Genomic DNA, 13,321 nt, shown 5'->3' with positions numbered 1-13,321 from the left:
CCACTTACAAAACAAATGAGTGGCAAAGCCAAGTTTGAAGTCAGACCTGTCAGCCTTCTTCCAAAGCCTGCTCTTTCCCAGTCTGCTATCCTGGCTTCCAGCCCTCAAACACCTCTTCCACCCTGTTAACTTAGGGCCTGAGTTCCATCTTGAAAGGCTCTTTCACTGACCTTTTCCAAAAGCTCTCTCTTAGGGGTCATCGTATGATGGTTGGAGTTGATACATTGGAAAGAGACATTCAGCATCATAAAGACAACCACTATAAGACCTAAAAAGAAGCATATAAATGAAAGTTCACATGTGGGACAAGCGTGCCTGATGGTCCCTCGGATCTGTCTCTTCTTCCAACAGTGTTTGGACAGAACAGACCCTGGGACTCCTCACCTCCAGCCTCCGCCCACCATCCAACCTCTTCTCCAGACTCAGTCTCTGGGACCACCTTCTCGGTCAACCTCTGTTTCTGGGACCACTTAACAATGTTTTATTTGTTTTGTTTTTCTTATTGTTGACCAACCATGAATTCCCAGATCTGTCAGAATTATTCCAACAAAATAGAGGCCGTTGTCAACTGCCTGGTTAATATGCATGTGCAGGCCTCCAGATCTACCTGTCTCTGGGCTTCTATTTTGACTGTGACGTGGCGTGGGCTACTTCTTCCATGAGTTGGCGAAGGAGAAGCGCAAGGTACCCGGCATCTCTCTAAGTTGCAGAACTAGTGTGATGCCATGCCCTCTTCCAGGACATGGAGAAGCTGCCCAAGATGAATGGGGTAGGACCCTGGATGCCATGGAAGCCACCATGGCCCTGGAGAAGAATTTGCACCAGGCCCTTTTGGATATGCATGCCATGGGTTCTACCTGCACAGACCTCCATCTCTGTGACTTTCTGGAGAACCATTTCCTAAATGAGGAGGTGAACTTCGTCAAGAAGATCAGTGCCCACCTGACCAACCCCTCCCCCTTAGGGTGTCCTGGGAAGTATCTCTTGGAAAAGCTCACCCTCAAGTACGACTAGAAGCCTCCAGAGCTCAGGGGCCTTTGAGGGGCCCTTCTGCATTCTCCTGGCATCTGGGCTTCTCCCTGATCCTCTCCCTGCAGCCAAGAGGCAGCTTTTAAACCACCCTGGAGTCCTCTCCCAAGCCGTGGACCAAGTGGAAATAATAAAGCTGCTTTCTACAGCAAAAAAAAAAAAATCTGTGTGTGTGTAAAAATGGCATGGGGGCAGAGTGTGACCTCCTCTGACTTCACAAGGGGGAAGGAGAATGAAGATCAACAGCCCAAGGCTGATTCCTATGAAGTAGAGGTCAGACATGCATCCTCTCTCCACCATCTTTATCAATTCTGATATCAACTGTCCCTCCCACGGCACTGTCTACTTTTCTGCTGGGTTCAATAATTCATTGCAATGACCACACAGAACTCACAGACCATACTTACGATTATGGGGTTTATTAAGGAAGTAACAAGTTACAGTTCAGGTTCAGGAATGCTCAAGATACAGTTCTTTCATCAGGACAGCCTCTACCCAGCTGCACAAGCCTCTCCCTGGCCCTCGGTCTCTACCCTGCTCAGGGAAGTGTTTGAAAGCTCTTTTAGCTCTGCCGACAAGTACCCAGAGGCACTCCACTCTGCCAGTAAGCTTTGGCCCAAATACCCTCAGCTTTCTTGCTCCATAGTCCGGGAAGCCCTCTGCACTGTCTGCTGCTGGTCTCTGCTGCCAGTCTCTCCTGCCACTGTTTATGTGCCACCGCTTCTCGCCATCTTGTGTTACAGCTCTCTCTCTCCCTGTCTCCTGGTTCCAGGAGCTTCTCAGTGGACACACTCCACTCTTGGCTCTCCTTCCTTGGTGGTGGTGGAATCCTTTTTTTCCCCGCCTCTGAGATGGCTCATTTCAGGATGGCAAAATTGACCAATCCCCTTGGTGGGCCACAATTACCCTATTTGCACAGTCCAACCCAATCATTGGGGTGGGAGTTATAAGACCACGGCAAGAAAGGCCACACAAAAGTGATACATCACACCGCAGGCCACCCCTTGGCTTTTCTAGCCCTGATTCTTTCATACTTGGAGGATAACTTCTCCCTCCCAATCATTTTACCAGCACAAACCAGTCATTAACACTGAGTCCTTCAATAGGGCAAAAGAATCCTTATGGTGAGAATACTCAGGTACCAGCCATTCAGGTCTACTGCAGGCGTCCATCTGACCTGGTCAGATTCTCCAAAAGTCATCTCGGCTTCACCCTTCCTGGTATCTGATAAAATGTACCTGAGAGAAGGTTATTCCCTTGCTCTGAGCTTCACGAGGTATCAGCATAGCAAAACCTTTCAGGGACTTCAGGTTCGGTCACTGTACTTGAGTCCAACAGTGCCTCCCCTTCAGTGAACTCTTTCATACTTACGGCTTCTATAATTACATTTTTTACAACTACAATAAAGCCTGTCAACAATCAACACTTAACAACTGAATTATATAATCCTGCTAACACCTCCTCCCACCCTCTCTTCCCCAGACCCATCAGGAAAAGAGGAATCTGTTCAGTGGAGATCCTTTCTTGTCCCCCTCATTTAACATAAGCACACTCATGAAATCATGTAAGCCAGCCACTTCATCCCTTTATCTCCACCCATTTTAGATAGCCAATGTTTAAATTGCGTGTTCCTGTCAAACCAGTACTCTGAGGAGACAAGCGTGTACCTTGGTCTTGAAGAATCTTCTGTTCTGGTTGGAACTTTGAGCGTCTGCATCCACAAGCAAAGTCCAGTCCAGAGCAAGCCATCAGATTGCAGCAATCTACACCAGCTCATGGTGTCAAACATCTTTCTCTTCATTTGGTCGGGTTCTGGTCAGCTCATCCCTAGCTATGCAGGCTAGGTCACAATGGGTAGCAGCCTTAGGCTGGAGAGTTCATACACACCTCCCAGCACTTCAGACAGCCCCCTTCGCACTCTCTCATCCCTGTCCCCTTTGGCTAAGTCAGCAGGTTCCACCCATAAACACAACTCGCTTTACTTCTGATCAGCCAGCCCTTCCCCTCTCCCTCTTATCCCTAGCCCCCATAGGCTGGGTCAGTGGGTGCCAATGGAACATATCCAAACTTAGCCCATCTATTCATTGCTGCATTTCCCTCACTTCCACTCACGAGTGGACCCAGGAGGTCACCACAGGCGAGCATACCAAGCTCTCTACTCATCAGCTCCCTTTAATTTCCAGTCCTGAAAGGGGGTTCCTTCTGATGGGCACTGACTTTTCCTGCCTTAGTGCATCCAACAGCAAACCACTTATTGCTCGAAATTCAAAACGCAAAACAGTCACTTTTTTCCTGCAGGTCCTTCCTTCAAATGCAAATCTCCTGTTCTCTCAGCAGTTCTGGGTAGGTCTGCATGTCTTTTCAAATGCAGATTTCATGACTCTGAAGGGTTGCAGTGGGGCTCAGGTATACACAGGGCTCCTGCATTCAAATAGTCTGTTCCTTTGGGCAAATTCTAGTTCCTGTTTTAGTACATCCAATCAAGTGTTGGCCAAAGGTAGAGTTACATGCTGTCTGTAATCTGTAATATCCAGTATTCATTCCTACCGTACATTTAGTTCTGCTTTACAACACTAGGTAGGGAAACGATTCAATATCCATAGTACACTCAGATAAACACATTACTCTTTTAAAAAATATTCCAGTTTCATCTTCTATTCTCCACATGTTAACTATCTTCCCATTCATATGCATATGGCCTTGGACCTCTGGCTGTGTGGAACCAGTAGACCCTGGACCTCTATCAATCATCCTGCTTATCTGGCCTGGCTTTTGCCCAGGCCACTCCAGATATGGCTTTTCAGCCATTACAGGTAACAACAACCAAAGTAACTGTCTAACGGTTTCACTTTCCAAGCCCCTTCGTTCTTTCTCTTACAAAGTCCCATGCTTTCATGAGTCTGGAGCCATTGCAGAGAATCCCATTTCTGACACCAACTGTAAAAATGGCATGAGAATGGAGTTTGACCTCTTATAACTTCACAAGGGGGAAGGAGAATGAAGATCAAAAGCCCAAGGCTGATTCCTACGAGGTGGAGGTCAGACATGCCTCCTCTCTCTGCCATCTTTATCAATTCTGACACCAACTGTCCCTCCCATGGCACTCTCACTTCTCTGCTGGGTTCGATAATTCACTGCAATGGCCACACAGAACTCAGAGACCATACTCACGATTATGGGGTTTATTATTACAACTCAGGTTCAAGAATGCTCAGGATATAGTTCTTCCATCAAGACAACCTCTTCGCAGCTGCACAAGCCTTTCTATGGCTCTTGGCCTTTGCCCTGCTTAGGCAAGTGTTTCAAAGCTCTTTTAGCTCTGCAGATAAGTGCTCGGAGGCACTCCACTCTGCCAGTAAACTTTGCCCAAATACACTCAGCTTTCTTGCTCCATGGACCGGGAAGCCCTCTGCACTGTCTCTTGTTGGTCTCTGCTGCCAGTCTCTCCTACCACTGTTTCTGTGCCACCACTTCAGTCCATCTTGTGTTACAGCTCTCTCTCTCTTTTGGTCTCCTGGTTCCAAGAGCTTCTCAGTGCAAGGGATCCTGGGTCCAAAGGACACACTCTGCTCTTGGCTCTCCTTCCTTGGTGGTGGTGGGATTCTCTTTTTCCAGCCTCTGAGATGGCTCATTTCAAGCTCAACAGGATGGCAAAACTGACCAATCCCCTTGGTGGGCCACAATTACCCTATTTGCAAATGATTGGGTGGGAGTTACAAGACCATGGGGAGAAAGACCACACAAAAGCAATCTATCGCACTCCAATGTGGAAGTAAAGGGGATGTGACAGTTAGTGTGAGTTAATTTCTCATACTTCATATTGAGTAGACAAGAGATATTATCTAAAATCAACAAATTAAGAAAGATACGACATAAAGGGATGATGATCACAGGAAAATGAAAAACAGAAGCTGTTGATGGTGGTTGCCTCTGGAGACAGCTGGCGAGAGGAGAGAAACTTTCACTTTTCATTTGTTTGACCTTTGAAGTCTTCTTCTTCTTAAAAATTAGTTGTTTTTTTGTTCTGTAACTTTTAAAAAAAGGTTTAGAAAGGACTAAACCAATGAAAATACTTGTTCTTTAGAATGCAAGTATGTCTGAAAGTGTTATACTTGGTATAAGTTAGGTCTGCGGGTTTTCCTTGTCCACTGTCTGGAAGAACCTGAATCGGGGAGGGTCATGTGATATAAAACATGGCTTCCTAAGCAGGGGAGTGTCATATGATGCAAAATTGGCCGCCTAAGCACTTCCCTCTGGGGAATGGGCATGGTAGACAAGCACACAGGGCCAGGCAGACAGAGGAGACTATTCCTTCACATACTCCTAAAGGCAGGTTACATTCAGACACAAGGGAGCACTGGCCCCATGAGGGCCAGAGATAATTATCCCTCCCACCCCATCCCCCAGCCCGAGATTCTGCCCCCAGCAGTGCCACACTCTGGAAGGAGCTGTCTGACCTGTCTGGCTTCCAGAGTGGATCTGGTCCCAGGAAGGTGGGATGCAGAGGATCTCAGGTGAGTGTGACTCAGGTCCTGTTCCAGCGCCGGCCATAGAGCACCAGTTGGAGCTCTGCATCCCCCAGGACCCAGGGCCCCTTCCTCCTCCCAGGGCATGGCACCCTCTTGACCTTTGCTCAGTTGCAGTTTATATCACTTTGGGCCCAGCAGCTGCAGAAAGGGAGGCTCACGCACAGCTCTGGAGTGCCACTCACTGGCAGCAAGGAGGCCCGGAGACTGGCATTCTCAGCCCAAGGGCCTGTTGCTCTTTGACTGCTGCCCCTCCCAGGGCGCCTTGTCCCTCCCTTGCTGCTTCCTTCCCTGCTGACCTTTCCCTCTGTTCTCTACTTCCTCACTTCCCTCTGTGCCCTTGCCTGACTGGTGATTTTTGCCAGCTTCTTGCCCAGGCCAGCCCTTCCATGCTGTCTTCAAGCCCTCCTTCCTGTACGTCTCCCAACCCAGATGGGGAGAACCCAAGTAAGAAGGTCCAGTGGGCTCCTGGGAGGAGGAGGACATCATCCACAGACTCAGAGTCAAAGCCCCACCCCGACCTCTCCAGAGTGCCCAGGTCCCGGAGACCCAGCCGGCTGACAGTGAAGTATGACCGGGGACAGCTCCAGCGCTGGCTGGAGGTGGAGGAGTGGGTGGACGTGCAGGTTCAGGAGCTCTTCCAGGTGAGTAGCAGGATGGAGGGTGGGAGAAGATAGGGGACTTGGGGCTAGCCAGGGGCTGGGAGAGAGCCTGCATGGAGGCCTCAGAGGAACTGGAGGGCTGATGCAAGATGCTCCCGTGGAGATAAAGCTTTTCCTAATAGAAGAAGCATGGGTTTGGAGTCCAGAAATCTGCCTCCCTCTGGTCCTGGCTCAGCCTCTTAACTCTCATTTATGATCTGGGATAGGTCTTTTAATATCCCTGAGACTTAGTTTCCTAACCTGAAAAATGGGGCTATCAATGCCTGTCATCTCTGTCAGAGAACTTTTTGAGGCTTAAGTGAGATAGTAGAAGGGAAAGTGCTTTGAAAAGTATAAAAGGTCAGGCTATTTTTCTTTATTTTCTGTTTTTACTTACTCCCAACCTCAGCACACATACATGTCTACAGCTGCGCTGTCCAATATGACAGCTACCAGCCATGTGTAACTATTCAACTTTAATTAAAATTAAAAATTCAGTTCTTCGGTCACATTAGCCACATTTCAAGTACTCCGTATCCCCAGATGGCTAGTGGCTAACCAGACTGTCAGCACAGATACAGACATTTCCATCACCTCAGAAAGGACAGGGGGACAGGGCTGGACTCGACTGTTGTTGTTAGGTGTCCTCGAGTCAGTTCTGACTCATGGCAAGCTTATGTGCAATAGAACGAAACACTGCCCAGTCCTGCGCCATCCTCACAATTGTTGTTATGCTTGAGCCCATTGTTGCAGCCACTGTGTCAGTCCATCTCGTTGAGGGTCTTCCTCTTTTTCACTGACCCTCTACGCTACCAGGAAACCCTGGTGGTGTAGTGGTTAAGAGCTTGGTGTTAACCAAAAGGTCGGCAGTTCGTATCCACCAGCTGCTCCTTGGAAACCCTATGGGGCAGTTCTACTCTGTCCTGTAGGGTTGCTCTACCAAGAATGATGTACTTCTCCAGGGAGTGGTCCCTCCTGATAACACGTCCAAAGTATGTGAGAAGAAGACCGCCATCATCACTTCTAATGAGCATTCTGGCTGTACCGAAAAACCAAATTCATTGCCGCTGAGTCTGTTCCAACGCACAGTGATCCCAAAGCAGAACTGAACTCCATAGGGTTTTCTTGACTGTAATCTTAATAGAAGCAGATTGCCATGCCTTTCTTCCATGGTGCAGCTCGGTGGGTGGGTTCAAACTGCCAAAGTTTTGGTTAGTGGAATGCAAACCATTTGTGCCACCCAGGGACTCAGAGTAACTAAAGGTGGGTGCTAATACCAGGACCTAACCTAGCCTTGACCTTGGCTCTGACTGACCCCTGCCTTCCCACCTTGAGAAAAAGCAGGTCTTGGCCCTTTGTCTCGGAAAGTGGCACTTTCTTACTTAGATACCTCTGAGTCTGGCTCCTAAGGCAGTAACACCCACCACTTCAAGAACAAGAATAGCATTTTGAGCACTTAACTCTGTGCTAGGCACAACTCCAAGACTTGACATGCATTAGTTCATTGAATCTTCCCCATAGGTCCATCAGCTGAGAAAACGTGACTTGGAGATGTTGAGTATCTTGCTCAAGGTCACATAACTAGGAAGCGGTGGGACCGGGAGCTGAAGCCGGGGGCTTTGGCTGCAGAGCCTGAATGTTTATTCATGCATCCAGTGGTTCACCACCCCTGAAGCACTTAAAAAAATACAAATGCCCCCGCTTCACCTCAACTGAATCTAAATTTTATGGGGGAGGGGGCAGGCATTGATTTCTTTTACAAGCTCCACAGTTGATTCTGACATGTGGGTGGGGAATATACCAGGAGTCCCCGCTTGTCCACAACACATGGTCTTTGTTTCTCCTCCTTCTTGACTCAAGTCATGTATTTTCTCTTTGGAGCTGGGAGCAGAAGAGGCACGTTTCCTAGGCCTGTGTCTGCTCTGACCTGGCAGGACACCACCACACTGCCCTTTAGTATTTCCAGCACCCTCTCTCTCTCTTCACAGAACTAGTTTCAATTTCAAATTCTTGTGCACTTGCATGACAAATCTCATATTTCAGACACCTCTGGGAAAATCCTTTTAGGTATCAGACAGTTGCCGAAGAACCTTGTTTTGCAAGATTAAGGCCAGATGGGAAAGCCATACAGTAATGAGGCAGTAACACCGGAAAACAGGACACGTGGGAGGACCACTCCCAGGCAATGACCGGAATAAAAGGCCAGGCCTGTGGTTGCCATGGCAATTGTCCAAAGGTGCCAGGTGGCTGGGCATCTTGGTTACAGGCCAAGGCCAATGCAGTCTTCAACCTTACGCGACTCTGGTTCTAGCTCCATAGAGCCCTTCCCCACCCACCAGGGCCTACCCATACGCTCACCTTGTCTGACACCACTGGGAATGGCCCCAGGATGCTGCTTTTCACTTGGTTTAGTTTAGTTTAATGGGACCCAGTTGTCCCTTGTTGGAGGGCCCCACCTGAGTGTGCAGCCTGGTTTGGGGTCCTCAGAGGAGCCAAGTCTGGGGACTACAAACAGACTTAGAGCTCTGGAGCTTCTGTTGTCCACAGATGGAATGTGGATTTGGTTTATAAGCAGGAACTTAAACACCCAAGAGTCTCTATCCTATTTTTAGGAGACCCTTGCTCAACAGTATGGCACCCTCTAGTTACTACTCCCTATTTCTTGTTTTCCTTTACAGCCAGACTCCTTAAAGGATTTGTCTACACTCACAGCCTGTACTTATTTTTCTCTTCCTGTCACCCGTCAAACCACTGAAATCTGGCTTCTGTTCCCACCATTCTATTGTGAATTCTTGCCAAGGACTGTTCTGGAGCTAAATCTAATGTGCACATCAGCAGGAAACACTGGTGATCCCCCAAGAGTCTTGAAACATTCTTTTCCTGTAGCTTCCATGACACTATCTTTTTCTAGGTGGCAGCTGGCATTTTGATGCAAACTTCTTGATATGGTGACATCTTTAAAATGCTTATAAGCGACAACGTATTAAACTTTGAACTTTGAAAAAGTATTGTCCCCTCGTTTTCTGAGAATTCACATCTCAAATGATCTGATATTTTTCTAGAAGTAAAAGATACTTGAGGGAAAAATAAACAAAAAATATTTGAGGAAAAGAATATTTGGACTATGATATGAGCCCATATTTTCAACTCCAGACTGTAGTGGCAATCTTACTGTCAGTAATATACATACCTTCCACTTGACATGTATATATTTAATATCATAAATGACATAATTTTGGGGGAAGGGCTGGTACATTTTTAGAAGTGGAGTTCTAATAATTAGAACGTATGTTTATTTTTATGCGCCCTCCAACTTCTGGGATTCCAATTATAATTATGTTAGACTGCTTGATGTGGTCCCATAGGTCACCAAGGCTCTATTCTGCTCCCCCACCCCTCAAGTTTTTTTTCTTTCTGTGATTCATTTGGTTAATTTCTTTTGCTATGTCTTTAAGTTCAGCTGATCTTTTCCTCTGCAGTATCTCATCTGCTATTCCATTCGGTAAATTTTTCATTTAAAATACTGTATTTTTCATTTCTAGATGCTCAATTTTGTTCTTATGTCTTCAATTTCTCTCCTAACTATGTTCATGTTTTCCTTGTCTGCTAATTCTATCATCTCTGTCATCTCTGGATCTGTTTCTATTGACTGATTCTTTTCATGCTTATGGGTCCCTTTTTCTTTCTTCTTGGCATGATTTTTAGTTGGATATTGGACATTGTGAATTTTATGTTGTTCAGTAACTGGATTTTGTTTCTTCCCTTAAAGAGTGTTGGGCTTTGTTGTAGTAGGCAGTTAAGTTACTCGTGATTCGGCTTGAGACCTCTGAGGCTTGCTTTTAAGCTTCATTAGGGTGAGTCTAGAATAACATTTAATCTAGGGAATAATTTACCTCACTACTAAAGCATGGCCTTTCTGACGTCTCTACTGAATTCCTGTGTGATCAGTGATGTTCTGTACTCTAGCTGGTTGGAACTTGAATATCTCCCAATCCTGGGTGAGTTCTGGGAATTGTTCAGCTCAGTGCCTCTATTTCTCTTTGCCTGGCCTTATGAAGTTTTACCGCATGCCTGTGCATCTTACTTTTCAGCAAAGACTCAAGGGAAACTATGCAGATCCTTTGCCCAGCAAATTCCAGTTCAGCCTCCCTGAATTCTGGTCTCTGTCACATCAGTTTAGCAAGACCACTGTGTTCTGCTTGGGATGTCTCTCTCTGTTCAGTGGTCTGGAAAATTGCCTCCAGAAAGAAATCCAGGGCAATTATGGAGTTTATCTTTTTTGTTTCCCTTCCCTCTGGGATTAGTCCTGACTTACCTGTTGTCCAGTGTCTGAAAACTTTGTTCATACATTTTGTCCAGTTTTCTGGTTACTTATGTTAGGAGGGTAAATCTGATCTCTATTCCCCCACCTCACATCATATATGAAAATTAACTAAAGATGGATCAGTGACCTAAATATAAGGGCTAAAACCAGAAAACTCTTTGAGGAAAACATAGGAGTAAATCTTCAGGACTTTGTATTTGGCAATGAACTCTTAGATATGACACCAAAAGCACAAGCAACAAAAGAAAAAACAGATAAATTGGACTTTATCGAAATAAAAATCTTTGTGCATTTTTGGGACATTTTCAAGAAAGTCAAAAGATAACCCACAGAATGGGAGAAAATATTTGGATATCATATATCTGATAAGGATTTAATATCTAAAGTATATAAATAACTCCTACAACTCAACAAGACAAACAACCCAATCAAAAAATCAGAAAGGACTTGAATAGACGTTTCTCCAAAGAAGATATACAAATGGCCAATAAGCAAGAACATGCAGAGACACTCAACATCATTTGTCATTAAAACCCAAACCCCTTGCCATCAAGTCAATTCCAACTCAGAGACCTTATAGGACAGAGTAGAACCGCCCCTTAGGGTTTCCAAGGAGTGGCTGATCAATTCGGACTGCTGACCTTTTGGTTAGCAGCTGAATGCTTAACCTCTGCACCGCCAGGGCCCCCATTTGTCATTAGGGAAATGCAAATCAAAACTGTTAACAGTGGAAGGAGTGAGGGAGGGCAGACGGGGCTTTAAGTTTAATTTTATAAACTCTGTATTGTTTAACTTTTCTTCAATGACATAATAACTTTTAAAAATAGCTTTATTGAGATATAATTTACAAACCGTACAAGTCACCCATTTAAATCATACAATTCAATGATTTTTAGACATTCACAGGGTTGTGCAACCATCCCCCCAAAAAGAAACCCCATATCCATTAGTAGTCATAGTCCATCCCCCACTGCCACCACTCTCCCAGCCCCTGGCAACCACTCATCTACTTTCTGTCTCTACAGATATGCCTGTTCTGGATATTTCATAGAAAAGGACTCATACAAAATGTGATGTTTTGTGACTGGCTTCTTTCAATACCATAATCTTTTCAAGGTTCATTTATATTGTAGTATATATCAGTACTTCATTCATTTTTATTGCTGAATAATGTTCACTTCACTGTATGGCTCTACCGGAGTCCCTGGGTGGGGCAAACGGTTAAGAGCTTGACTTCAAGTGAAAATGTTGATAGTTTGAACCCACCAGAGACGCTTCAGAAGACAGGCCTGGCAATCTGCTTCTGAAAGGTCATAGCCTTGAAAACCCTATAGAAAAGTTCTCCTTTGCGCACATGGGGTCACTGTGAGTCAGAATCAGCTTGAGGGCAACTAACAATAACAACAGCATAGCTATACCAGATTTTATTATGTTCATCAGTTGATGGCCATTTGGGTTGTTTCCACTTTTTGGCTATTATGAATAATTCTGCTATGGACATTTCTCTGCAAGTTTTTTTGTGGATGTATAATTGAATTTCTCTTGGGTATGGACCTAGGAATGGAATTGCTGGGTCATATGATAACATTTTGAGGAACTGTTTTTCCAAAGCAGCTGCACCATTTTACATTTCACCAGCAATGCATATAGTAAGTTTTGAAATTAAACGACTTTTTTCAAAGAACCCTAGCACCATTTCAGGTGGAACATAGTAGGTGTTCAGGAAATATTTATTGAATGGAAGAATGAATGGGTGTTTTGAGTAAGGTGGGGAGAGGGATCGAACTTGAGAAATAGGAGGAAGACAGGATGGAAGGTGGGTGAGCCCCTGGCTGGTAACTCTAATACCAGCTGGCCATGGCTCTGCGCCCCGTGTGCTTCCTAAACAGGATCAACCAGCCCCTTCTGAGCCTGAGATTGACCTGGAGACTCTTATGGAGCTATCCACAGAGGAGCAGAAGACTCATTTGGAGGTTGGAGGGGGGCCTGGGACCCAGGCCCACGTGGTGAGGGGTTGGAGATGGGCTTGGACCAAGGGGAACCCAAGAACCTAGGTTCGTCTCCTTAGGTGGCGTGGGGAGAACCAGTTCAGAGGGGAGAGAATTCCTGGGGGTCTGAGCAGGGCTATGACTTGGTGACCCACTGTTCTCTTGGTGACTCTCTGTTCTCTTCCATCCAGGCCATTCTCCAAAACTGCCCCCGCCCCACAGAGGTAAGTGGTGCTGTGCTGGTCTGGGTTAAGAGGAGGCCAGTGAGGGAGGCAGCTATGGAAAAGGAGTATTTGAAAGGAAGACTTGGCCCGGGGTCTTTATCCCCTTCCCCAGTTCTGGAGAAATGGGGTCAGGGGAAATTACGGAGGGCAGGGTGGTGAATGGGTGTAATCCCATGTCTTGATCTGCGTGTTTCTCTATCAGTTCTTTATCTCAGAGCTACTCAGTCAACTCAAGAAACTCCAGAGACTCAGCAGGCCTCACAAAAAAGCCTTGTGACACTACCTGCGTGAGCCTCAGCACTGCCCAGGCCTGCCCTGAGCACCTGGATCCCGGGCTGTGGAGAGGCCTCCTCGGGACACAGACAAGGAACGTGGCCGACAAGGAGGGACATCTGGACACTCCTAGTGGATGTGCAGTCACAGCTAGTTCCTGTCTGCTGGGCTTTCTGGGAGCCAGACATGCTGTTGCCCAGTGATTTCCCTGGCAGCAGCTAAGTGGACAAAACGTTTAGGAGCCCAGTTGAATGGAGTGTGGAGCGAATCTGTGCCAGGGGACAGGGGGAGGGGAGGGTGAAGTGATACACTGGAA

The 13,321-nt window shown here is 46.3% G+C and overlaps 1 protein-coding gene and 1 pseudogene across 1 annotated transcript; both read left to right on the top strand.

The window, feature by feature from the left end:
* The first annotated feature begins 380 nt into the window (after window positions 1-380).
* LOC101350469 (ferritin light chain pseudogene) lies at window positions 381-1,142 on the top strand (annotated as a pseudogene).
* A 4,313-nt stretch (window positions 1,143-5,455) lies between these two features.
* On the top strand, window positions 5,456-13,107 carry PPP1R14D (protein phosphatase 1 regulatory inhibitor subunit 14D). The gene is made up of 5 exons (XM_023735135.1): window positions 5,456-5,543; window positions 5,921-6,199; window positions 12,410-12,493; window positions 12,700-12,732; window positions 12,935-13,107. Exons 2-5 carry the CDS (start codon window positions 5,945-5,947, stop codon window positions 13,007-13,009), a joined length of 447 nt encoding a protein of 148 aa, XP_023590903.1. The 5' UTR covers window positions 5,456-5,543; window positions 5,921-5,944; the 3' UTR covers window positions 13,010-13,107.
* Window positions 13,108-13,321: the final 214 nt, after the last annotated feature.

Source organism: Trichechus manatus, unplaced genomic scaffold (genome assembly GCF_000243295.1).
Source record: "Trichechus manatus latirostris isolate Lorelei unplaced genomic scaffold, TriManLat1.0 scaffold00076, whole genome shotgun sequence".
Taxonomy (NCBI): Eukaryota; Metazoa; Chordata; class Mammalia; order Sirenia; family Trichechidae; genus Trichechus; species Trichechus manatus.
This window is presented reverse-complemented; position numbering and strand designations above follow the sequence as displayed.